This window comes from Podarcis bocagei (genome assembly GCF_964188305.1).
Source record: "Podarcis bocagei genome assembly, chromosome: 12".
NCBI lineage: Eukaryota > Metazoa > Chordata > Lepidosauria > Squamata > Lacertidae > Podarcis > Podarcis bocagei.
The window spans coordinates 39730612-39757225 of record NC_138137.1 but is presented as its reverse complement, the minus strand read 5'-3'; the positions used below and the strand labels follow the sequence as shown (position 1 = coordinate 39757225).

At 43.3% G+C, this 26614-nt stretch overlaps 1 protein-coding gene across 1 annotated transcript in view; it reads right to left on the bottom strand.

The window, feature by feature from the left end:
- Positions 1-26614, bottom strand: part of KIAA1217 — a 375624-nt gene that overhangs the window by 61399 nt on the left and 287611 nt on the right. The window contains 2 exon segments of the mRNA XM_081163126.1: positions 18732-18825; positions 21606-21804. Coding sequence (XP_081019252.1) covers positions 18732-18825; positions 21606-21804 — 293 coding nt within the window.

Below are 26614 nucleotides of genomic sequence, written 5' to 3'. Positions count from 1 at the left end.
GTGGCAGCAGAGTACCGTATTTTTCGCTCTATAAGACGCACCAGACCATAAGGTGCACCTAGTTTTTGGAGGAGGAAAACAAGAAAAAGAATATTCTGAATTCCAGAAGCCAGAACAGCAAGAGGGATCTGGCTTCTGGGATAGCCGCATGAAGAGGTTGCTCACGGCTAAGGCAGAAGCCAGGACAGCAAGCGGGGCTCCGTTCCTCCTCCTGCTTCGCAGTTGAGGTGCTTTGCTGAAGGGGTGCTGCACAGCTCTACCTCTCTGCGCAGCGCCATTCGCTCCATAAGACGCACTCACATTTCCCCTTACTTTTTAGGAGGAAAAAAGTGTGTCTTATGGAGCGAAAAATACGGTAAGCCTTGTCTCATAACATTGCTGAAGCCTACAGAGAATCAACTCGCTACGTTGCTACAGCAGCATTCTACAATACTCTTCAATGGTGACCATGTAAGATTTAACATTTAATCTAAAACATGCACAGACAACTCCGACCGTCTATCTACCCATCCAAATAGCTCCATCCAAGCAGCTCAGGGCAGCACACATCATTTAACCTTCTGGCAACCCTGTGAGGTTGGTTAGGCTAGCACAATGCCTGAACCCCACATCTCATTTGTTTTCTATGATCCTCATTCCATTTGCTTTGTCCCTCTCTGGTGCATTTATTCCTCTGTCACTACCAGACTTCCAAGCCAAACAGCAACAGCCAGCATCAGTATGAGAACATCCTTGGTGGGTAACTACTACCCTCTTGAGCAGGGCCAATAAGTGATGCTCCTGAACAATAAAAAATACTGAATACGCACAATATTTGGATGGTCAGTGCATGACCCCATAGTCTCAAGTATGCTCTGGTGCTCTCAGGTCCTGCTTGCGGGTTTCGCACAGGCATCTGGTCGGCCACAGTGAGAACAGGGTGCTGGACTAGATGGGCCATCCAGCAGGCTCTTTCTTACATCCTTAAAGTATGCACAATTTATGCAAATTTGTACCATGGGGCGGTACTCCAAGTTCTTTGGTGTCTGGCAACACCTTTGCTTTCTTCCCCTATGTATTTTGCCTCCTCTCTTCAGATTGTTAAGCCTATTATTATTATTATTATTATTATTATTATTATTATTAATTACCTAGCCATTTTTGATCCTTTAATACTATTTTCTTAATTGTGCCATAGTGTAATATAAACCACTGAGCCTCTTGGGATTGCCGATCAGAAGGTCGGCGGTTCGAATCCCTGCAACAGGGTGAGCTCCCGTTGCTCTGTCCCAGCTCCCGCCAACCGAGCAGTTCGAAAGCATGCCAGTGGAAGGAGATAAATAGGTACCGCTGCGGCAGGAAGGTAAATGGTGTTTCCGCTCTGGTTTCTGTCATGCTGTTCCGTTGTGCCAGAAGCAGTTAAGTCATGCTGGCCATATGACCCAGAAAGCTGTCTGAAAGCGAGATGAGCACTGCAATCCCATTGTCACCTTTGACTGGACTAAACCTTTTACTTTACCTTTACTTTTTTACCTATAAACGTATGCATGGAACAGCCAGATCCCTTTCTTAATAGGTTTATACATTATCATTGCCCTCAGCAGTAAACTTTATTATTATTATGCCAAATAAAGCCCTTGATAAAAACTTTTGACATACTTTGTTTTATATCTCATAATATTAATGGAATGGCTTGGAATAATAATAAAAAGTCTAGTCTTCTAGGTAATACATTTATTTTAATGGTGGCAATATGCCCCAACTAGGAAGCAAGATTTAGCTTCTTCCTATGACTTTATGTCCTCTTTCACTGCACAAAACACTGGCAAATAATTCAGCTGCAATTTTTTCACATATCAGAGGTCTTCAAAGGGGTATTAAATGGCATGATACTTTAAAAGTTCTTGTTTAAACTATGGTCATTATATATACATATAATTCCAGTCATGTGCAAATGTATATATTATCTCTATTTGGGGTCCAATGCTATAACCACAACAGTTTTACAATGATCCCCCAAATGGCATTGACAAAAGGTTTAACATAAATCGGAAATGAAAGTGGGGAGACAGCAAGCCTGCTTTGTCCTCTTTGCCAAAACAAATTTATCTACCATGGCTTCTTCAAGATATGAGCAACTCAGATTCAGGGAAGGACCACAGATTGGTGGCAGAGCAAGCACAAGGCTCACAGGTCCAGTCCCAGGTCTCTCCAGGTAGGGCTTCCCTGCCTTAAATCCTGGAGAGCTGCTTGCCAATCAGTGCAGACAACACTGAACCAGGTGGACCAATGGTCTGACTCGGCAGAAGACGGTTCCCACATTTCTTTAGGGAATTAAGCATTCTAATGAATGTTCCAGCCCAATTCCACTCTCATTAACGCCAGCTTCTCTGCAACAAACACAACAGAACATCTTGTTTTGCCAGTCTTAAACCAACTGCACTGGCTTCTGATCTTCAGACGAGCACCATTCAGGCTTTCACCCTTACAGCCCTTTGCAGAGGACCATAGGAAGGAATACAGGAATCTGCCTTATATACAGAGTCTAGCTCAGCTCTGTCAACACCAAAGGGCCATGACTCTCCGGGGTCTATCACAGCCCTACCTAGAGATGGAGGAGACTGAACCCGAGGCCTTCTGCACACTAATCATGTTCTCTACCACTGACCTATGCCCCTTTGCTGAACGTATCTCAAGCATTGTTTGCTCCCACATGAAGATCTTCCTTAGAGGTATTTCTAAAAAATCCTCTGTTGTTATAATGATGATGATGATGATGATGATGATGATGATGATAATAATAATAATAATAATAATAATAATAATAATAATAATAATAATATATTATTATTATTATTATTATTATTATTATTATTATTATTATTATTATTTATACCCCGCCCATCTAACTGGGCTTCCCCAGCCACTCTGGGCGGCTTCCAAAAAAATATTAAAATACTGTAATACATCAAACATTAAAAGCTTCCCTAAACAGGGCTGCCTTCAGATGTCTTCTAAAAGTCTGGTAGTAGTTGTTCTCTTTGACCATTGGTGGGAGGGCATTCCACAGGGAGGGTGCCACTATCAAGAAGGCCCTCTGCCTGGTTCCCTGTAACTTGGCTTCTCGCAGTAAGGGACCCGCCAGAAGGCCCTCGATGCTGGACCTCAGTGTCTGGGTAGAACGATGGGGGTGGAGACGCTCCTTCAGAGTGGTGCAACAGGAAATGGGAGATTTTTCAGTGGTGACACCCTGTTTTTGAAATGCTCTACCAAAGTGGCTTTGCATGCTACTGATTTTGTTAACTTTTCGCCACCAGGTACCTACTTATTTGCCCAGGCTTTTTTCAGCTACTTGATCCTTGCATTTATTTATTTATTTTATATGGCATTGGTAGTTTTGCCGCATGTTTGTTTTTTAAAATTTTTTTCCTGGATTTGTTCTGGGAACCCTTTAGGCTTGAAAAAAGAAGAAACCCTTCAGGGTTGAAAAGTGGAATTCCACCCCAAGGGCTTTACAGCTGCCCCCATCAGCTCTGGTTTTCAAAAGGGCCTTTGAAGAACCATTTGTTTCAAGTGGCTTTTAGCAGAGGTTCTTTCATTTGTTCTGAGGGCTTGCCTTTGCTTACTGGACGGCTGCAGTTATTTTTCTGCTGGATTTTAAATTGTGTTCTTAATGCTTTAATTAATTTTAAGGATTGCTTGGCTGGGCCTTTTTTTGAGATTTTGTTAACTACTGTTTTCATTCATGGCCTTTTATCAAATTTTATCAAAATTATGTAAGGTGCCTAGGGAGGGCCTTGAGGGCAGCGTACAAATACTGACAGGAATAAGATGTATTATTTATTTCCTGCTCCTCACCCTAAGGTCCCAGGGTAAGTTAGAACATTAAAACACAGCACAGTGGTACCTTGGGTTTAAGAACAGCTTAGTTTATGAACAACTTGGATTAAGAACGTTTCAAACACGGAAGTAGGTGTTTTGGTTTGTGAACTTTGCCTTGGAATAAGAACATGTTTCGCTTCCTGTTGAGTGTGTTCCATTTGTAAATTGAGTCCCCCGCTGCTATGGGAAAGCACACCTTGGTTTAAGAACGCTTTGGTTTAAGAACAGACTTCCAGAACGGATTAAGTTCGTAAACCAAGGTACCACTGTATTAAAAACAGCTTACAACTCCCAAAATTAATTGAGCCCTAAAAAGATACAACTCAAGTGCCAAAAGCCTGGGTAAAGACGTGCGTTTTCAGAAGCACCTCTGGAATTCTCTGAAAACTGTATGGTGAAGGTGTTTTAGATGCACCTCTGTGGGGAAGGAGTTCTGATACTTAATGGCTGCCCCAGAGAAATGCCCTCTCCCTGGGTGCCATCCCCAAACCACTGAGAACTGCCAGGTAGGCCCTCCCTGCTGATCTCAGCACTCAAGGGGGGTTGTAGGGAAGGAGGAAGGTTGTTTCAGTTATTCAGGGCCTAAGTCGTTCAGGGCTTCAAACACCAACATGAGCTCCTTGAATTGGGCCCAGAAACAAACCACCAACCAGGACAGACCTAAATGGAACCCCAGTCAGTAATCTGGCCTCTGCATTTCGGACAAACTGAGGTTTGCGAGTCGTCTTCAAGGGCAGCACCACGCAGAGCGCGTTGCAATAATCCAATACAAAAGTTATGAGAGTACAGTGGCCAAGTCAGCTCTGTCCAAAAAAGTTCACAGCCGGCAAAGTAGCTGAAAAAAGGGACTCCTTGCCACTGCTTCCCGTGAGAGTGTCAAATCCAGGAGAACCCCTAAACTGTGAACCTGCTGCTTCCAGGGCAGGCCACCTCCCCACTTTCAGGACATGAGAACCTAAGGCATATAACACCCCTGTCTCCTCAGGATTCGGTTTTTTGGGGCCCTATTCCAACCCATCACTGCCTCCAAGCACTGGTCTTAACACCTCAACTGCCTCTCCTTATTCAGATGGAACAGAGAGACAGAGCTGGATGCCATCTGCATATGGAAGACACCTTACTCCTAATCCAGGCTTCCTCAAACTCAGCCCTCCAGGTATTTTTGGACTACAACTCCCATGATCCTTAGCTAGCAGGACCAGTGGTCAGGGATGATGGGAACTGTGGTCTCAAAACATCTGGAGAGCTGAGGTTAAGGAAGCCTGTCCTAATCTCTCGATGACAGCTCCCAGAGGCTTCATACAGATGGCAAATAGCATGGGGGACAAGATGGCACCCTGTGGGACACCACAGAACAGTAGCCTCCCATGAGTACTTTCTGGAAATGACTCTGGAGGTAGGTGCGAAACCACTGAAGTATAGTGCTCCTCAAACCCACCCTGAGATGGCTCTGAAGGATGCCATGGCCAACAGTATCAAAAGCTGCTGGGAGATCAAGGAGAGAAAGCAGGGTTGCGTTACCCCCGCCCCCCAATCTCTCTCCTGATAAATGTTATCAGAAAAGGCAACCAAGGCAGTTTCAGCTCCATGCCTGAAGCCAGACTGGAACAATAAAAAAGTTACCATAAAAACAGAAATTCATAAATAACAGGGTTCTTATGGGCCAGGAAAAGCCTAGGCTAAAAATGTGCATCTTCACATGTTGGAATTTGTTGTTTTTATTCTACAATTATTATTGTTTTTTGAACATTTTACTGTTTTTGAGCTGCCTACACTGTTTGTGAACATAATATTGACATGTTGTACAAACAAGGTTAAGGAGGTTGGAAAATATTTTTTTATCTTTTCTAACTTTGAGTTTGAGGAGAAATAACCTTGCTATCTTTCTACGAATCCAGATGTTTCCATCCTTAAGGGTTTGATTAAAGACAGCAGGAGAAGGTGTTATAAAACATTCAGAGATGAATTTTAAGACTTTGCAGTGAAGCCAACTCTGCAATGTGTTTTACAGTTCTTCAGACCTTCAAGAGCAAGTTCAAGCTCATTAGCCTTCAGCATTTCTCTATCTTCATAAAGGAGTCTAGAGAAATGTATCTGTATTCAGTAATTTCCATATCCAATAAGCTATTTTCATTGTAACGAGTTTCGGGCTTTGCGATTTTATGAAATGCTGCCACTACCCCCAAACCTCATAGGAACAGTTTCCAAAATATGCAGTTACGTACAAGATCAACATTTTGTCTTCAGCACAACAGAGGCTGCAATATCCATTTTCCAATTTCTTTTTCTTTTTTAGAAAAAAGAACGAAAGAAAATGCATTAGTAACTGATCTTGCAAATCAAAACAAATTCCGGCCTGCCTAGCTCTCCTATGTACTAATTCAGCATCTCTGGAGTTTGTTGTGCTCCCATATTTGCAATTCTTTGTCCTCTGCCAAAGCCAAATAAAACTGTAAAACAGCTTCAGATTAAAACAAGAACGACGAGAAACATAACCTTTTCAGTATCAAATGGCATTGTCAAGCAACCTGATTTTTAAAGATATGTTTTCTATTATAAGACTATGGAACAGGTTAGCATGAAACTAATACAAAAAAAGCAAAAGAATGCACAAATCATCCCTTGCCATTTGCACAAGATTACACCTGTAAGCAGATGTTGTATTAAAAATAAGAACAGTGGACTTCAGGGGGAATAAATATATTGCATATTCACTCCCCCCCCCATTGCTTGCTCTCCAGCTCACTAAAGGAAAATAAACATGTTGTGGCTTATCGCCTCTCCCCACCCTGACTCGATCCACATATAGCAAGATACAAATATATTTGCAACTCTTATGACGCTGGGTTCTTAAGCACTGACAAATATTCATACACTGAGAATTGGTAGGCTGCTACAGGCTCTGGTGTTCCTACTTAGGCTGGAAAAAGCTGTTATATTTTATCTAGTTCCTTTGATTGGTGGAATACTTTAAGTTGGGGCCATGCTTGCACACACACCACACTTTCAGAGCACATGACTTTTTCCAAAGAATCCTGGGAACTGCAGTTTACCCCCACAGTACTGCAATGCACGGCACTCTTAAGCTATACTTCCCATAATTCTTTGGGGGTAAAGTCATGAGCTTTAAATGTGGTTTAAATGGTGTGTACACAGCCAGCTGAGGAATAAAGCATATGCACTGTATGACAAAATTTCCATGTTCAATCTCTAGGTTTTTTGTTTTGGTTTTTAAAAAAGATGTATACTGAGTGACAGGACACCTCTGCCTGAGGTGGGAGAGCCATTGCCAGTCCAAGTGCACAGTAAAGGGTTACTCTGACAGGATATAGGGCAGCTTCCTACTTCTACAGTAATACAGTGGTACCTCTGGTTAAGAACTTAATTCATTCCGGAGGTCCACTCTTAACCTGAAACGGTTCTTAACCTGAGGTACCACTTTAGCTAATGGGGCCTCCTGCTGCCGCTGCACAATTTCTGTTCTCATCCTGAGGTAAAGTTCTTAACCAGAGGTACTACTTCCGGGTTAGCGGAGTCTGTAACCTGAAGCGTTTGTAACCCGAAGCATTTGTAACCCGAGGTTCCACTGTATAGGCTACTAGCTTGCGGCAATTTTAAAGCTAAGGTGGTAAATATGCATAGGCCAAGTCATGGTTGGACTGAGTCTCATGACTTGACCAGATAGCTTCCCTGGAGAGGGGAAAAACAAGGCTGAGGAATGCAAACTGTGAGGTGTCTGCCTTGGACCCTTTCATAGCCTTGACACCCAACTGCAGTTTCCCTCAAACTTTCCCACAGAGTGCAGAGATGAAGGATATCTCCTCTTCACCAGGGCCAGAAACATCTCCCCCAGTTTATTGTGCTGTGACACACTGCTTCAAGTCTGGCTGTGCAGAAGAGTGGGCTGCAACCTCAAACCCTTCAGTGCAGCATGGCAGGGTATGCGCATGTGTTAAAACATGAATCTGAGCAGTATTGCCCTACCAAACAAAAGGTGACCATTCTAGGAAATGTCCCCAGACAAATCCTCACCCAGGGCTGGCCCTACCATGAGGCAGCGTGAGGTGGCTGCTTCAGGCAGCAGACGTTGGGGTGTGGGGCAGGCTGTGGCAGTGAGGTGTTGAAGAGAGGATGGTGTGCCACACAGCCTGCCCCATACCCTCTAAGCCAGCACGCTATCCTCGGGTGCAATGAAGAATGCTGTCCTGTTGTTAGCGTTGAAGTAAAATTTAACTACCTGTCCAGTCAGCTTCACTATGCATGGAGTGGGAGAGGATGCCATCTTGGCCTTTGTGTCAGACAGCAAAATGCCTTGACAGGAATAATGAGCACAGAGTTATCCGATAGCAGGCTATCGAGTGCTACAGAAAAGGTCTGAATAAAGGCATGAGTTTTGAGAAAGGAAATGATAGTGGCCAAAGAGCAGGAGTAAGTAGCAACTGCCAAGGCCACAGAGGCCTGAGCAACAAACAGGTCATTGGAGTGGTTGCCTTGCCTGTAAGCATCATGAAATACAGAGCCAAGAGGGAAAGCATTTTGGGAAGGGTATGAATCCAACTTTTTTTTCTTGAACCAAGAACAGTATTGTCCCTTTAATTAGAAGTTTGAGAACCGCAGTTTTTTTACTTTCTGGGACATGGTGAAATGCTGCCTTAGGCTTCATTATGCCAAGATGTAATGAAATATGCAGAACGTTCTATAGCAGCAACCACAATGGCAACGTTAGCCTACAAACCTGAGGAAAATATGTCTAAATTGGGGCCTTTTTACAGTGTGTGTGTGTGGGAAGGGGGAAGTGCCCCAAATCACTCTCTGAAAGAAATTCTAGAGAGCCCAACTGGCAGAAATTGAGAAGGGGAATGGAGTCTGCGTGCGACAAACAATCTATGCCTATAGCTCTAATTGCCAAGATGAGTTGCTGCAGGGGTCACCGTGTGTCACCCTTGAGAAGCACATAGAGCTGATGAAAGAAGTCTTTCCCACTTCCTCTCTCAGTTTCAGGTGCTTTTCAAGGTTCTGATTAATTCATCGGAACCCAACTTTTAACCCAGATCAATTGGGAAAGTGAAGTGTGTGCCTGCACACTTTCTATTTTGCGATATCTGTGGTGGTGGTGATGGTGGGGAGGGGGAGCTGATCTGGGGCAGGGGGGAGGGTGAAAGAAAAGTGACCAGAGGGTGGCACTCATGACACTTGCTCAAAACTCCAAAAACGCGGCTGACCTCTGGCTTACTGCACATGGGGGAAGATACCTTCCACATCGCTACAAGAACTGGCATGGGTATTCTACAATGAAAGGACCCCACATGCTATGTCCTTCCAGCTAGTGCAGTCATGGTGGTGCAGCATCCACAATTTGGAGGAACTGTTTGCATTGACCTCATCAATGGTGTAGTGCCAAATTTTGAACTGGAGGTGTTCATGATGGCAGGCCCCACAGCCACGCACCAAGGAGCGTCCAAAAATGCAGGCGGTTGTGTTGACCCATTATTACATATGCACAGATACAAACACCCTCCAAAGAGCAGCAGTACCTAATACCACCCAGTTTGTGAGCATCAAGCTGAGTGTAACCCTCTGCATAGATTCATGAGTGCAAGCTTTGCTGCTCTCGGTGGTGCTTACTTCTGACTGCATGCTCTCAGCTTCAGCTTGGAAGGCACATTGGTCTTTCACAAAAAAAAGATGTTCAGCCAGCTGGAAGGCAGCCGTCAGCTTTTAATTAGAAACGCAAACGGTCTTGAAAAGAAGGTTTTCCATTTAAACCATTAAAACATGAAGTAGGAACCTCATCGAAGAAAAGAGAGAGAAAGAGAGGAAATACCCAGCTTTTGCTACCCCCTTTCCCCTGTGCTAACCTTTCACAAACAAAACTGAAAACCTCATTCTCATTCACTTGGACTGAAGATGGTCCAAGAGTTATGAGGTGCTCTTGTAGATTATGCCATTACTCCCGCTTCAAAAAAGTCCTGGAACTGAACACCCCAACCCAATGCTATACCACTGGATCCTGAGGTAGAAAGGGGGACATGCAGAATGGCTTTCCAATTATTAGGTAGCATTTGCACTTCCCATCCCCCCCCTTGCCTCAGCCACCACCACATATATTCACTGTCTTTCACATTTTAGAAACCCTTTCACCTTTACTAGTGATCCACAGATGCCTCATTGAAGTTGCTACATCCCAGATGAAATAAAGGCATCCATCACCACACCCAGTCAACATCCATACTTCATGGCTGTTTGGTTTTAAACAGCTAATTCGTTAAGGCCTGGCTTCCTTTTGACTGGAGAGGTAGCAGCAAATTAACAGCTCATTTGTTACTTATTAGCCCACTCTCCTCGCAGAATCAGACCCAATATGTCAGAGGCACCTGGGTGTGAACAAATTCAGAGCACAGTGGAAACCGAGTAATATATTCTGGAAGTCGACAAAAGCCAAGCGAGCATATTTCATTCCTCCCGTTATGCGTCACACAAAATTATAGTTTTGCTTTCTCAAGATTATGCCAGCCTATAACCTCCCTTTAAAAAATAAATAAATCTATAAACCTTTTAGCCCCACATGAATTTTGCATCTCTCTCCACAGCCGTGGCTTACCTTACATGCTCCAGAAAAGCTCACTTTTCTAGCAGGAGTCTTTGAGGTAGTGCAACACTTGTGTCTAATGCTGCCCTTCAGGTCTCCCAAAAAACTGAACTGACATGCTCCCGTTTGCCGAGAGAAGTTTCAGCAGGGGAAAAAATGAGGAGGTCTGAAGGAGGAGCTGCCGCCTCATTCAAATGATTTCACGGCCATTTGGAAGCTTTTGCTTTCACTGCACAAAAGTTAAATCTGAGCATAGGCGGCGTTTTCCTGCCCTGTTCCGGAAATCAGGATAACCAAAACCAATGCTGAGCTAACTAGAAATGCTTCTTCCATGTGTTCTGCTTGGCAGACACCACAAGCCATGGCAAGGAAACACGTGATGTTTATAAATACAATATGGCTTGTGTTGTCATAACCTCTCAATGACAAAGCACTAGAAAGAAGCAGACAGCGATGCTGCGGGAAGGATGAGGTTTGGTATCCTGCGGACAGTCGATATTGAGCCGACGTGCAGTCACATCTCTCCCCTAAAGTAAACAGAGTCCCAAGCCAAGTAGCAGGAGCAGAGAAGCACCATATGGGACCTTTTAAACCAATTTGAAGGAGCCTCAGCCATACCAGACTTTAAAAAATACCAATTGCTTAAATATCTGCTTTCCGCGCCAGATAACGGGTCCAGTGTTGCAACTCTAAAACAAACGACTTGTTTGCGGGGATTGCTGGCAGTTCTGCAATCCTGATCCAGGACATTTGCCTGACTTCTTCTCTTTCCTCCTTCAAAAGAAAAGGAAAGGGGGGGGGTGAGGCAGTTGGGAAGGAAGCACTTTTTCATCTTGCTTTTCCGGCTTGATTTATTGAATATAAGAACATATGAGCCCTGCTGGATGTGGCCAAAGGTCCATATAGCCCAGCATCCTGTTCCCACATTGGCCAACCGGATGCCTGTAAGAAGGACACCCTCTGCCCCTTCTGCAGTTTCCAGCAAGTGGAATTCAGAAACATTCAGTGGAGGGAGAACGTAGCCAGTGTGGCTAGCAGCCACTGACAGCCTTATCCTCAACGAATTTGTCTAAGCCTCTTTAAAGCCATTCAAGAGGGTGGCCATCGCTCTATCTCCGGGGAGCAGATTCCACAGGTTAACTATGCTCTGTGTGAAGTTCTCTCTTTTGTGCATCCTGAGACCTCCATCACTCTGCTTTATTAGATGTCTCAGAGTTCCAGCATTATGAGAGCGGGAGAAAACTCATACCCTTCTATCATATCCTCAGCTGCTGGCCTTCCCCTCCACCCCCCCCCCTAAAAAGCCTCCAAATATTACAACCGATCTATATAGATGAGATACTGACTGAAATGAGCATGAGGGACAGGGCAGTCCTGCTTACTGCAATAAGAGCCCTTGGAGCGCATCCTCTGAGCCCAATTCTCCCTTGATCCTTTGAGCCCCAGGCTGAAGAGATGAAAGAAGTAAGCCAGCCACTACACTTGCCAGGCCTGGCCACTGGTGTGTGTGTGTGTGTGTGTGTGTGTGTGTGTGTGTGTGTAGAATTGACACGCTGCCCCATTTTCTCAGGGATGCTCTCCAGTGCTAAGGCTATATAAACACCAGCAACTTAAAGCACAGTGAAGACATCCACACACCCCACAATTCTGCATTTCAAGTCACATTTGCCCACTGTTGTACACACCTGAAAGGGGGTGGGAATATCTTCACCTAACACACATTTTATGTTTGGTTTCCTCATGCCTGCAACCGTCCCGTCCCCCAGCCCCCCTCCTATTCAATGAACTGCTTTCTGAGCACATGCAATGGCTAACGCGAATGTACACACCTCAGCTTAACTGAGAAGTGAATGTACCTCGCATCTTCAGATCTGATGGAAACTAGTTAGAAGGGAAATGCATCAAACGGCAGCATCTCACAAGAAACAAGAAGATAGTTATGGATTGTAGCTAACCTCCACGTGTAAAGGTAAAGGTAAACTGGACCATTTGGTCCAGTTGTGACCGACTCTGGGGTTGTGGCACTCATCTCGCTTTATTGGCCGAGGAAGCTGGCGTTTGTCCGCAGACAGCTTCCGGGTCATGTGGCCAGCATGACTAAGCCGCTTCTGGCGAACCAGAGCAGCACACGGAAACGCCGTTTACCTTTCCGCTGGAGCAGTACCTATTTATCTACTTGCACTTTGTGCTTTCGAACTGCTAGGTTGGCAGAAGCTGGGACCGAACAACGGGAGCTCACCCCGTCGCGGGGATTCGAACTGCCGACCTTCTTATCGGCAAGTCCTAGGCTCTGTGTTTTAACCCACAGCGCCACCCGCGTCCCTAACCTCCACGTGTACGTGGCTTCAAAATCCAGCAGTTGGGAGCACACTGTAGCCTGAGCTATGGAATACACAATCCAAGACAGCAGCATACTTGCACCCCACCATTTTGGGGGGCCAGAGGGATTCGTTTCTGTATGTTCAGCAGTCTTTTGCCATTAATAGAAATTTAGTCATTTGCCATTAGCAAAAACTGAAATCATTCATCGGTATGGGCCCTTAGGATGTCCAAACACAAGCATTCCACTTTGCAAATGTAGGAAACATATCCAACTGCTTTAAATAGGCTGTTCTTACTAGCCATATCATGGTGGGCAGGCACAAAACTAGACAAGAAGAAAAATGGTCAGGACAATATATAATTTTGCTTATCAGTGATATAATATAAATCCCACCCCGAAAAAAAACCATGCAGAACAAATATACTCACAAAGTTTCAAGCAATAAATGACATCTGCACAATCTCTGGTTTTGACCTAATTTTAATTCTCCCCCTCTCTCTGCCTCTCAATTCAGTGGAGCTGGTCTCAAGCTCTCATTTCATTCAGTCCTACAACTGTCATCAGAAACATGGAGGGGAAGGATCGGCAGCATTTCAGGGAGCTTCTTGAAAGTCTTTAAATGTGACTTTCTCACATTTAATAAAAGTTAAATTAAAATACATGTTTAATGAAGTTGTGCTCACGACATGCACTGGCTACAATAAGCTCCAGAAAAATTAAAACAGCAGGAGGGGCGCAGTTTACGCTCCTTAATGTCTTTGGCGGTCTTGTGGATTCTGCACATCTAGTTTAAATTTGATGCATTTTTCGCTGCAATCATATGACACAGTTTCATGGCTCATCAAATTTGCAGCTCAGTTCACTGATGCTCCAGAGCCACTCATGCCACCGTTTCTCCTCTATTTATCACTTCTATAGCATACTCATTTTAAAGTGTAACATGCCTTTGCATCTGTCCTCTAAACAACCCAGTGAGACAGGCCACTATTATTCCTCTTCATAGATGGCTACCAGAACTGAGACTTGCCCAAGGCCACAGAAACAGTCACTGGCAGAGGTGGGACCCGTAGCCTTGAACAATCCTTCTACAAACAGTGATTCCTCAGGAATGTAACCCAGATTATTCAGGGGAAAGTATGTAGCAGCCATTAGATGAAATGACGGATTGCATAAAATTGGGTTTGAGAAGAACATCATTTATTGGAAAGACGGCTTTCAAAAAGGTGAAAATTGCTTAAAATTAATAAATATACTGTATTTCCCCCCCTCTCTCTTTTTGGTGAAATATTGGAAGTTCTAGCCACTAGGGGGAAACCTTCACCAGAAAGTTTAACCATGGGGGGGAAGTAATATGTAAAAGTTACCAAGTGGTGGGTTTTCCCTGTACAGTGGTACCTCGGGTTACAAACACTTCGGGTTACAGACTCTGCTAATCCGGAAGTAGTACCTCGGGTTAAGAACTTTACCTCAGGATGAGAACGGAAATCGTGCGGCGGCAGTAGAAGGCCCCATTAGCTAAAGTGGTACCTCAGGTTAAGAACAGTTTCAGGTTAAGAACGGACCTCCAGAACAAATTAAGTTCTTAACCAGAGGTACCACTGTAAACAACTGCATGAGTACTTCTTACAATTCTGGTGATGGAACTGGAACTTTACCTAATGCTAGAAGTAGTGCTGGTGCCAGGATATTTTGTGCTGTAGGCAAGGCTAACTACTTGCACCCCAAATACAGATAGGGTGTGTGTGTGTATGTGTGCGTGCACAAGATATAACAAAAAACTGAATATAACTGTCTCTTTTGAGGTCTGTGCCCTAGACAGCTGCCTAAGTTGGCCTAATGACAGCAGACGCCTTGGCTAGAAGTCATTGTTTTTGCAAATACGTGAATGAATAGAGAATTTAAGCTGTGCAAAACAGGAAGGTAAGGCATCAAGGTAATACATGTGGCAGGTAACAGTTTTTCATCAGCAAATAGATACAATTCCATTTCCAGTGAAAGAAAGGGTTCAGTGTGGCTCTTTAACAGTCTGCACCTGAACTTTAGACACAGTGGGACTTTTTATTACTTTACTCTTCCTGAAATAAACTGCGTATGCAGTGAGGAAGTGGAATGAATTAATATCGTGACTCCCCCCCCCCCAAACAGCAAGGGTAATAACATTTTCCAGAAGGGGAAAAAAAAGCTTCCTTAAATTTAAGCAAGGGATATGTATGTCTGAGGAATAGAAGCCATGTAAGAGATAACCCTTAAATCCAGCTGCCCCTCCTGAAAAGGAGTAAATTGGAAAATGGGAAGATGAAAAGGAGAAGGTGGACAAGGACGGACCTCCATGGAAAGCCTTCGATCATGTGTTTGGCATTTTTTGCCTCTGAAGTGGTTTTACCCTCTACGATCAATACCTGACGCCTGGAAAGGATGGCCGATCCTCCCGGATACAAGTCTTGCTTGGGTTAAAAAGTAATTAAAGCAGTTGCCCTCCAAGGCAGCAAACATTCTTTCCTTGCAATCTGTTCTGCTGGAGCAGTTCTAAACCAACAGCACCCTGGTCTGGTCTGCCATTTGAAGGGAAAAAGAAGCTGAACTTGATGGTGGAGAGCAAATCATCCACACCCAACAATCGTCCCTAATGATGTACTCAACTTTATTCAACAGCATATTATCAATAGCATACAAATGCAGCCAGTCCTTCTGTCACACTGGGTCAAGCTAACTATATATATATATATATATATATATATATATATATATATATATATATATGAATGAGAAATCTTATTACAACTGGAGAAGCATTAAGAGTTCCAGTTTCTGAGGGCGGAAGGACAGTCTCGCCTGTTAATAGATGTTGGACCTACAAATAAGTCTTTGCTTTGTGCACATAAAACTCCCACTTGTTCCATTACAAGTACAGGAGAGGCAGGGAAAGATACCTCACCCAGCTTGCCTTTCACTATCCTGCTAATGTTTTCTCCATGCTGCTTCACCGATGCCTCTCCTCCTCCTCCTCCTCCTCCTCCTCCTCCCTCCCCATTTTTAATGAGCTAAAATGTAACAAAAGCAGGTAACTGGGCGCTTCTTCCATGAGGTCTCTGTCCCATTCTCCTAGGTTTTTAGAGGCACTTACCTGAAAGAACCGTTCCTTGAATGTGAACGCCATTCTGTCCATCTCCCCAATGGCTGCCCAGGTTCTGACTCTGCTTAGCTCGTGAAAGCTAATAACATCACAGCTCCAAGCGAGCTGGCTGCAGATCAGGAAATGAATTTTCTTGGCAGAGGTGCACATTTTAACATGCCACCTGCCGTGTGACATACCTCCACAAAGTCACTGGAGAGCCGGGCAGAAGTAGAGAGAGAAACCGTTTCACAGAAAGCAACACCTCGCTGCCCAGCGTATATATATAGAAATTACCAGCCCCTGCTACGTTAATAACTCCAGCAAGGCTTTAATGCACTCAGACTCCAAACGCAAAGCACCGAAGTGGGCGTGCAAGAAAACTCTGAAACAGATGCACGGTTATAAAGGCCGTATTTTTACAGGTGGTTTTCACAACGTTTGACATCCGCTTCAAAGTCCTATATGACTTACTAAAAAACCAAGCGGCCCACATGGTAATAACACATTCCTTGGCCCGATACACTTAATGCATTTTATCCAGAGGAACATACATCAAAGAATATTTTCCTTAAGGAAAGATTTCACCTGAACAACAACAAAAAAAAGACACTTAACAGGGTTTCTCACAGGCAGCAAAAGCTTGCCGCCATTTTAAAATGGCTATTTTGTGCCAGCGGTCATTTATTACTTCTTTTGGAATGCAATGGCTATGAAGGTGTGGCCTTAAATAGATCCCAGACAAAAACTAACTAGTTGCACCTGAATCCTGTCCCACATGCTGAAGAGAACCCACGTGCAAATCGATCCTCTTCAGCACAGGGATGGGGAAGCTTTTCCAGACCTTGGGCTGCAATCACTCACAGGAGAGCTCCTTGGGCCTGCATGCCATTGGTGCAAAGGACCAAAGGCAAACACTGGCGTAGCCAGAGGCAAACATAGGCAAAGAAACAGATGTGACTCTTATCTTTGTACAGTAGGCCACATTCTCCGAATGCAGAACCCAGAAGTTTATAAACACAGAGGGAGAGCTGTCTCCATCCAGTAAGGCAAGAGGCATCACCACAGTCCAAGGTTTCATTCCAGCCTGGCAAAACCACTTGAGGTGAAGGAACAGGGAGGATCCATGGCCTAGGGAGAGGGGTTGTAGCCTAGGCAAAATTCAAGGGCTAACAGAGAATTTGGCCCCAGATCCTGAAGTTCCCTACCTCTGCTTTAATATTTTACAGCTGGCCAGGGAGAGCAGCCGCTAGCTACATCAATTTAAATTACACAAAGCACCAATAAATATTTGGGATTGTGTCTCATCCACATCAATATTGACAAGCAGAAGTGTTAGACCTGTAATGAAAACCTTGCTGAGCTCAACAGGGCTTGCTCCTGAAACGACTACATAAGACTGTGAGGTTTTTGTTTTGGCATAAGTTGCACATGTGCCCAACTCTCCCAACTTAAACCAATGTGAGAGCAAGGATACGATACGATAATCTTTATTGTCATTGTCCCATACAGAACAACGAAATTGAAAAGGATTATGGAACACCAATCAGAAGAGGGCACAATCCAAAGCATATCTATGCAGAAGTAAGTCCTACTGAATTCTCTAAGGCTTATTCCTTATTCGATAAGGCTTATTTCTGGGTTAGGAGTGTAGCTGTAGTCAGCAACACTTTGTCTCCTAGAAGGCAGTATGAAAGTATCTTAAGATTCAAATAAACTGTCTTGGTTTGGTTAACCAGCTGATGGTAGATCCCTTTCCCTTTCAAAGTATGATTTCTCACCACCAGGACTAAACAGTTATCTCCTGGAGTAGACACTGGTGGGAAGCCTGATTAACACTTTACAGAGGTTTCTCCTAACCTCTGTTGAGTTAGATTGTTTTAGGAGATCCTGAATTAAGCACAAACTTGACCACAAACTTGACATGAGCCAACAGTGTGACGCGGCAGCTAAAAAAGCCAATGCAATTCTGGGCTGCATCAATAGGAGCATAGCATCTAGATCAAGGGAAGTAATAGTGCCACTGTATTCTGCTCTGGTCAGACCTCACCTGGAGTACTGTGTCCAGTTCTGGGCACCACATTTCAAGAAGGACACTGACAAATTGGAACGTGTCCAGAGGAGGGCAACCAAAATGGTCAAAGGCCTGGAAACAATGCCTTATGAGGAACGGCTAAGGGAGCTGGGCATGTTTAGCCTGGAGAAGAGGAGGTTAAGGGGTGATATGATAGCCATGTTCAAATATATAAAAGGATGTCACATAGAGGAGGGAGAAAGGTTGTTTTCTGCTGCTCCAGACAAGCGTACACGGAGCAATGGATCCAAACTACAAGAAAGAAGATTCCACCTAAACATTAGGAAGAACTTCCTGACAGTAAGAGCTGTTCGACAGTGGAATTTGCTGCCAAGGAGTGTGGTGGAGTCTCCTACTTTGGAGGTCTTTAAGCAGAGGCTTGACAACCATATGTCAGGAGTGCTCTGATGGTGTTTCCTGCTTGGCAGGGGGTTGGACTCGATGGCCCTTGTGGTCTCTTCCAACTCTATGATTCTATGATTCTATGATTCTATGATTCTAAGAACCTTGGTGAGCACTACCGAAGGAGAGGGTTGAGGACTCCCCATCATTTACTAACCAGTAAGCAAACAACAGAATTGGTATCTGCACTAGGAATATCGATCAGCCCTTGAAAGGAGCCATTGTGGCAGATTTTCAGGCATTATTTAACAGTAGACATTTTTTGAGGGGGAATTAAAAGTTAAGTGCAGGCATGTGTTCCACCCCATGCAGGTTTTTATCATACAAAGAGAGACAATTAGAGAACAACAAGAAAAAAACCATGACTTACCCTTACATCTCCATTTACAGCTCTGGGCATGTGATTGAAAGCATGTGCAGGATCTTTGTTGTAAACTTTAAGGAAAGATCTGTCTTGAATGTTCCTAGAATTGAGAACAAAACAAAGTAACTAAGAATCAGCAATAAAGAGAGTTGAAATAACATTTGTTTACCCAGTTTGCCGTTCCTAGCCCTAACAATTCAGATTTCACCATGGTAGGAACCAGCCAATGAAAAGCTCTCTACAACAGACAGACACCTCAGCTCTTACTTATACCCTGGGAGGCGTAATTCTTTCAGAAGAAATACACACCCTTTCAAATTAAGATATTTTTCAGTTTAATTAAAGCTCCTGGGTGCAGGGACTTATGAAAGCAAAGCCCATTTTACATTTCAATTAAGTTCAGTTGTTCTTCACCAACAATGAACTCAGAGTTCCCCTCCTTTTTGTAATAAACACAGACCAAAATAAAACATCATTTTTAAAAAAGAAAACAGGAGAATACTAGCACATATTCAATCTCCCATGACCCAAATCCTATGCCTGATAAAGTAAGTCCTATGAATTCAGGAGGACTTACTTCTGAGTATACATATCTGGAATCCAGCTGCAAATCATTTCTAAACATATTAACCAATATCAGCTCTGTCAATTTTGACTCAAAATGGGCAAAAGGCAATAGGGAGGAAAGAGCTTCCATTTCAAAATTAGTTTTAAAAAGTTTAAAGATAAGTTTACAGTTAACAAAGCTATAACATTGATGTAACAATTTAAAAAGCCAGTTGTATTCCAGTCAGCTTCAAAACCTACCTTACGAACAGTTTATGGATTAGAGACCTGAAACAATCCCTGCCTTTTTCTCCTTCAGGAATAATCGGCCACAAAGACTGCAATCTAAACACACTTATGTCCTCTTAAAACGAAGCTGCCTTTCATTAAACACCCGTGATCTCCGGAGAATTTGCACATAAGACTGAATTCCTTTGCTCCAGGTGCAGCTACAAGTTTAGTGGGCTGATCTTAATCACTGGGATTATCGGGGGTGGGGGTGGTGGGGAGAACACATGGTGAAGGATTTTTGGACAGGTCTTGTTTCTTTTAAAGTCACACTGCAGTTGGTAATTGCCTTGAATCTGTAACTAGTCAGAACTTGCAGCACTGCTGCTGTTGACTTCAAGCAGCCTGTCAGGAAAAGCAGAGTGCTGAAGAGACAGATCAGCCCTAGCAGTTAAGAAGCATAGGGTTAATTAGACATTAAGCACGACTGAGAGTTAGCGCTGAAGGGTAACCACAGCAAAATGCCCACAGACATCCCTCAACGTGCTGTAGCTCAGGCTGCACACACACACACACACACACACACACACACACACACACACACACAGCCTCTTAATGCACATTCAAAACACTCCTTTCCCTCAAAGAATTCTGGGCACTGTAGTTCACTCCTCACAGAGTTACAATTCCCAGCAATGAAAGCAAACAACAGTGTCCAGAATTCTTTGAGGGGGGAAATGTGCTTTGAATGTGCCTTAAAGGTGTAGTGTGTACAACAGTCTCGGGCACAAAGGATAGTTCACACATCCACAACACTATTAGCCACTTTTCAAGGATGGATCTACGCTCGGAGCGTCTTAAGACAATATACTGATTCAGACACAACAGGAAAAGCGAGCTGCTCATATACATATTCTTCTTCCTATACCGTATTTTTCGCTCTATAAGACGCACTTTCCCCCTCCTAAAAAGTAAGGGGAAATGTGTGTGCGTCTTATGGAGTGAATGCAGGCTCCATGGCTTCAACGAAAGCAAGGCGAAACCTCCGGAGCACAGCGGGAGCGCTCCCACTGCGCTCCGGAGGCTTCGCCTTGCTTTCGCTGAAGCTAGGAGAGCAAGAGGGATGGTGCGCACCGATCCCTCTTGCTCTCCTGGCTTCGCTTCACTGGAGAGGTGCTGTGCAGCTTTCCCTCTCTGTGCAGCGGCCCTTCAGCGAAGTGGGAGGAGAAACGGAAAGCGTTCCGTTTCTCCTGCCGCTTCGCTGAAGGGGCGCTGTGCAGAGAGGGAGAAAATGTTTCTTTTCTTGTCCTCCCCCTCTAAAACTAGGTGCGTCTTATGGTCAGGTGCATCTTATGGAGCGAAAAATACGGTAATTTGTGGCAGATGAAGGTGATAGACTATATGGGACTGGCTGAAATGACCGGCAGAATCCGTGACCTGGGGAAAGAGACGGCGGATGAAGATTGGAAGAAATTCAAAATTTATCTTAAGAAACATTGTAAAATTAATGAATGCTAAAATGTCGAGGTTTTAGAAAAAAAAGGGGATTACAGCTGTAAAAGATTAAGTAAAAGAAAAGAATAAGGGAAAAATTTGATAAAACCAAGGGCTAGGATTTGCTGAAACAAGTTTGGAAATTGGGATGTAGAAAGGGGAGGTATGGGGAAGTCGGTGAAGTAAGGTTTAAGAAAAAAGGATACGAAATTATACATGTTCGTTTGTGTGTTTGTTTGTCTGTATTGTGTATTGTTTGTGTTTATAAAAACTGTGAAAAACCAATAAAAATTTTATAAAAAAAAGAAAAATATGGTAATTTGAAACAGAGACAAGAACCTGTGCCATTCTAACTGCTTTTAGACTACACTCCAGCCATCTCCTGTCAGCATGGCCAGTGATATAGAAAGCTAAAGCTGCTTTCTACCTTGGGAGTTTTCCCATTCCTCTTGTAGGAAAGATGTGAAAAGTTGTGCTTGGATAACAGGAGGATTTAGAGAGAGAGAAAAAGTATTCCTTTCTGATCTGTAACCCTTTTACACTGTACCACGTCTTAACAACCCAACCTAACCAAAGCAACATTATTATTATTGTTATTACTTACTTACTTACCTTACATCACTTAATTCATAATAGATATTCCTGCTCTCATCCTTGATGTATATTGCCACACTGGGGGACTCCAGCATTTTCATTGTCAGCTGCTGGGGGAAGGCACTTACAAAAAGGGCACGGATCGTATCTGTGCTCGTGATCTCATTGGGCATCCTTAGCTGTTTAGTTTCATCTCCGTATTGAAGGTACAAAACACCTATGAGGACAAAAAAACAACAAGAACATCTTGGTTGACATGAATGAAGTAGGAATATCAAGCTTTATTCTGGATATGTGTTAAAGAGGCCTGTTTGCACAAAGGGCCCGTGATACATATATCAACTCTCTAATTCAGTATCGGAAAAGGAGTATAATTCTCTGCAGCTATTGATTATATGCTCTCAAGAAGTACAGATGCTGTAAGGAAGGTTTTTATTATTATTACTATTATCATTCTCTTCTTCAGCCAGGGAAATTTCAGTCTTGCAACTGAAAGGATACTTTTCCCGGTGGCTCAATATCTGCCGCACAACCGTGGGTATTTGCGACAGCAACAGAAATGGGAAACTGATTTTTGAGCTTTCCAGATTGCTTTTAAAATGTTCTCGCCATTTTGCAAGGCCACAAAGGTTCCAGTTGGCCAAGCCTTATTCTCCCAACTGAGCGTCTTGAAACTGCTTGGAGGCAGGGATGGGGGGGGGGGGGTTTGGAAGACTTGAGCATGAGCTGATGAAAACGTTACCTCTCATTTGGTTTGGTTTATTAATGTATTAAAGTCTTCCTACTTGATCTCAGGATAGGACACATATTTCAACATTTCATTCGCATATGCAACTTGATAAAGCAATAGATGAACTTGCTTGCCTTGATGAACAATAGATTGTGTAGAAACTAGCCTACTATACTTAGCTAAAAATGTACATTTGCTGCTTCTCCTAATTTTGCAGCTGGCCTCACACACCACTGGCTTGCCGCCCTCAGAAGGTTTACAGAAGGGAATGCAGAAAAAGGCTCCCCATTCCTGTAATATAGGAACATAGGAAGCTTCCTTATAGTGAGTCAGAACATTGGTCAATGGAGGTCACCTCTGTCTAATAAATAATAATAATAATAAATTTTATTTGTATCCCGCTCTCCCCAGCTGAAGCCAGGCTCAGAGCGGCTAACATCATATAAATAAGACAATATGCATAATACAATATACAATATGCAAATAAAATAACATTCAACATTCATTAAAATAATATAGAATAATATTAAATATCAGCATTTCAAAATTAAACAGAAATCCACTCAACAATTACAATAAGTAATTTCTAAACTCCAATCAATAGAACAACAGCAAACCACAGTGCACAACACAATACAATACAAAATAAGAAGCAGAGACTGGAGGGTGGAGCAAGGCAGGTGGAACGAGGCCTTGCCTGATGGAGTCCCTCCCCTCACAGTTCTTCCTCCAGGCACAGCTTCCTTATGAGGAGACCCAGGGCCAGAGGGTGGGGCAAGGCAGTGTCTACACTGACTGGCAGACGTTCACCAGGGTCTCAGGCAGAGATCTTACCCAGGATGGAATCTGGGACCTTCTGCATTCAAATCATGCATTCCACCACTAAAGTTATTATCTAATGATGGGATCTGCATCAATCCACATATTCCTCTGCACATTTCCCCAATGACTTGTAACTGATTGTGTGTATGTGTGTAACTTGACAATATTGCATCTGAATCCCCTCTCACCCCCTACAAGCCAATGAACATGGGATTAGGATGGTGAAGCACTAACACCATCACACCACATGCTTTTCAGTTATACATTATCCAAGAGGTTCTTTCCACAAGTCCCATCAAAGACAGAGCAAGACACCATCCCTGCTGCAGACAAATATTAGCATCAAACAGGCACATTCAAAGCACTCTTTTTGGCGCCTGCTTAAAACAATTATGTTTAGGCACACCCATCCAGACATGTTTTAATCTTTTTTACCGTTGGTAGGTTGTTTTTTTTTAAAAAAAACATTTCATTAAATGTTTTAAGTATTTTCAACTGATTTTATTGATAATTTTAATTTTCTTGTAAACCACTTAAGAGGCTTTTCTACAATCTGCAATGAAGCAGGAAATAAATTTACTATATCTGGATAGACAAAGATAACACAGCACCCTTTATCCAGGAATGAATTCTTCAGAGACAAGCAGAGACTTTCAATAACAATTAACACTTCTTGTAATGTGAGATAAGTTCGTTGGCGTTCTGTCACGGATATTATTGCCATCCTCAGCACTAGCTTTTCCAGCTTTTCAAGGCATCCTTTCAGAGCTTGTCTTAAGGTCACCTTCATGATCTTTGTGGTATTTCTAGCCTGAGGCCTTAAGCATTATTTTCCATTAGTTATTCTCACCTAGTTATACACACACGTCACACTTTTAAAAAGAAAGAGGGCTGCAAAATTTCTGCCTGCACATAATCTTTCTGTGCGATCTGCTGCATTAAAAAAAGACAATAGCTAACCCAAAGTTCCTGGTACACGTTTTCTTTCTCTTTTTTGCTCTGGATTAAAAAAAAAAAAAGGTGTATGGTTTTGCTCACCTGGATGATGAAATTAAGTGCCAGGCTTAAAGCCAAGTAATCAGCCTATAAAAGTGACTAGGACTTAGACTGGGAAAGCAAACAAGGAGAAGAGTGAAACAACTAAATCCTATGCATAATTTGTCAAAAGCAAGCTCCACTGTATGCAAGGAATAAGCAATGGAGCTTATTCTCCAGAATAGGTGCAAAGACTGCAATGCAAACTTTTTGGCATACCTCTTGGGCTCTTGGTATTCACTGCTGATGGCAAGGAGACCTGGGACATTTTGTTTCCAGGGGGCCTTGTATCTACAGTATAGACTTCAGCATCCAAGAGAACTACATTACCTAGGCTCCATGGAACCCAAGACACAATGTGGCAGCACTCTAGCTGCCAGTCAAAGAAGGAAGCAGCTGGTGCAGAGCTCAGTGCAGCTGAGCAGTGGCACAAAACCAACCCAATAGAGATTATGATGATTCAGCATCTAGCCAATGCTTTTTCCAATCTTACAAGCCAGCAGCCAGGGTCACAACTGGTCTGGAGAATGGTAAGAGGCTCATGAAGCTGGTCTACATGGGAAATTGCACCAAATGGGATCAAATATGGATTATTGATCTCGTGACTACTTGGTCTATGAGCAGCAACAAAACTGCTAGCACATTTACAAAGCAGGGTTCGATAGGGTTCAAATTGGATGGGGGACTGTGTGTTGAGTGAGAGTCCTTCATTGTTGACCCTCCAAGTCCCTTCCAAGTCTACAATTCTATGATTATAGGATGAGTTTGGAGATACCTGCTGGGGCTTCCTCAATCTCTTTGGGGATTGACAGCGTGTGCAGGACCTCTGATTATCTGCGGAAGGGCTGTAGTTCAGTGGCAGAGCACATGCTCTGCATGCAAAAGGCCGCAGGTTCAATCCTTCACATCTCTAGATAAAGCACAGAAGGACCTTCGCCAGAAAAACCTGGAGAGCTGCTGCTGGTCAGGGTTGACAATTCTGACCTAGATGGTCCAAGGATCTCACTCCATATAAGGCAGCTTCCTATTTGGAGGAAAGCTAATGGAGATCCTAGAACACATTTCCCTTCTTTTTTCTCTCCCCCTCTGCCCATTCTATTTCACTCCACTCCTTTCACCTATTTAGTTCACTGTGTCAGGTGAAGCTGTGTCATCCTGAAGTTGCACCTGTGGGGAATCAGAAACACCCTTGAAGGGGGCTCACAGTTTTACGGGAAAGGATTGGATTGGTTGGGAAAGAAAAGGCTGAAGTTATTACAAGCCAGATATTTTGGAATTCAAGCTCTTTTTTTCACATTGCTGGATTTCCATTTTGTAGAAAACAACGAATTTCCTCCCAAAAAGAGACATAACATGAGTACCTGCTGCAAAGAGTTGCATGAATTTACATTACGTTTTCATACTGGCCTATAAAACGTAAGAAGCCAGTGAGGCTATCGAATAATGTTTTTTGGAGATTAGCACGGCTTGTGTGGTGTATGTTTGCTGAGGTAGCCATGCTAAACAGCATTTTGGCTCTCTCTGTTGCCTTCTTTCAGGTGCATTCTCAAGATACCTGCTTACACACAAAGGAAGAGCAGATTAAAGGAAGGGACAAATGTGATTACACAGCTTTATTTGGGACGGTGTGTGTTTCAGCTTCCCCTGGGTACACATTCCAGAAAAAGACACAAGCACGATTAATGAAGCATAAACCTTAAAAAGAAAAAAAAGGAAAAACCCCAGCAGGCAGCAACATACTTGCTGATTAAGTTCGAAGAGGGAGTATTTTTGTCCTGCTAAATGTTTATGCAAAGATAAGGAATATTCCTTTTAAAATCCTATTCAGCAGTACAAGGAGGAAAACAAGGGAAATGTGGCCACCTTTGGGCTATTTAGTTTCCTGGGAGCCTTTTGTTTCAAATCTGGAACTGAAGTGAATTGTTTGGGGCTGGGTTTTTTTTGTTTTCTTGAAGTCTTGCCAGTCAGGTTTTAATGTAAAGTATTTAACCAGAACAGCAAATGTTTGCACTCATTTTCTACATGCACCAAGAAATCAAGGGAAAGCACACGGACAAAACAGAGGTATGGGCATGGGAAGCTTCATGAAGACTTGTTCAATCTGCAGGAAATTACACCAGACAATGGTTCAAGTGAATGGGAGCTGTGTAAGAGCATGGATGGTCTCAGGAGGATAGGTCAAAAGTGACACAGGCTGGGAAGCGATTGGGAAACCTAACATTGAGTCTACTACAGACCACCAAACCAAGAAGAGGATGTACTAAAGTAACTTGCTGATGTACTCTAAGTCAGAACCTCTGTCTATCTTCTTCAATGAATCCTGGCAAATGGGCAAAGTGCTGGAAAGCCATATTTAAAGAGTGTTTAAATCGACTATTCCTCATAAAACCTGAATGAAGTTTAAAGTTAGGTGCCACAGGGCCCTATCCTGGCACGCTAA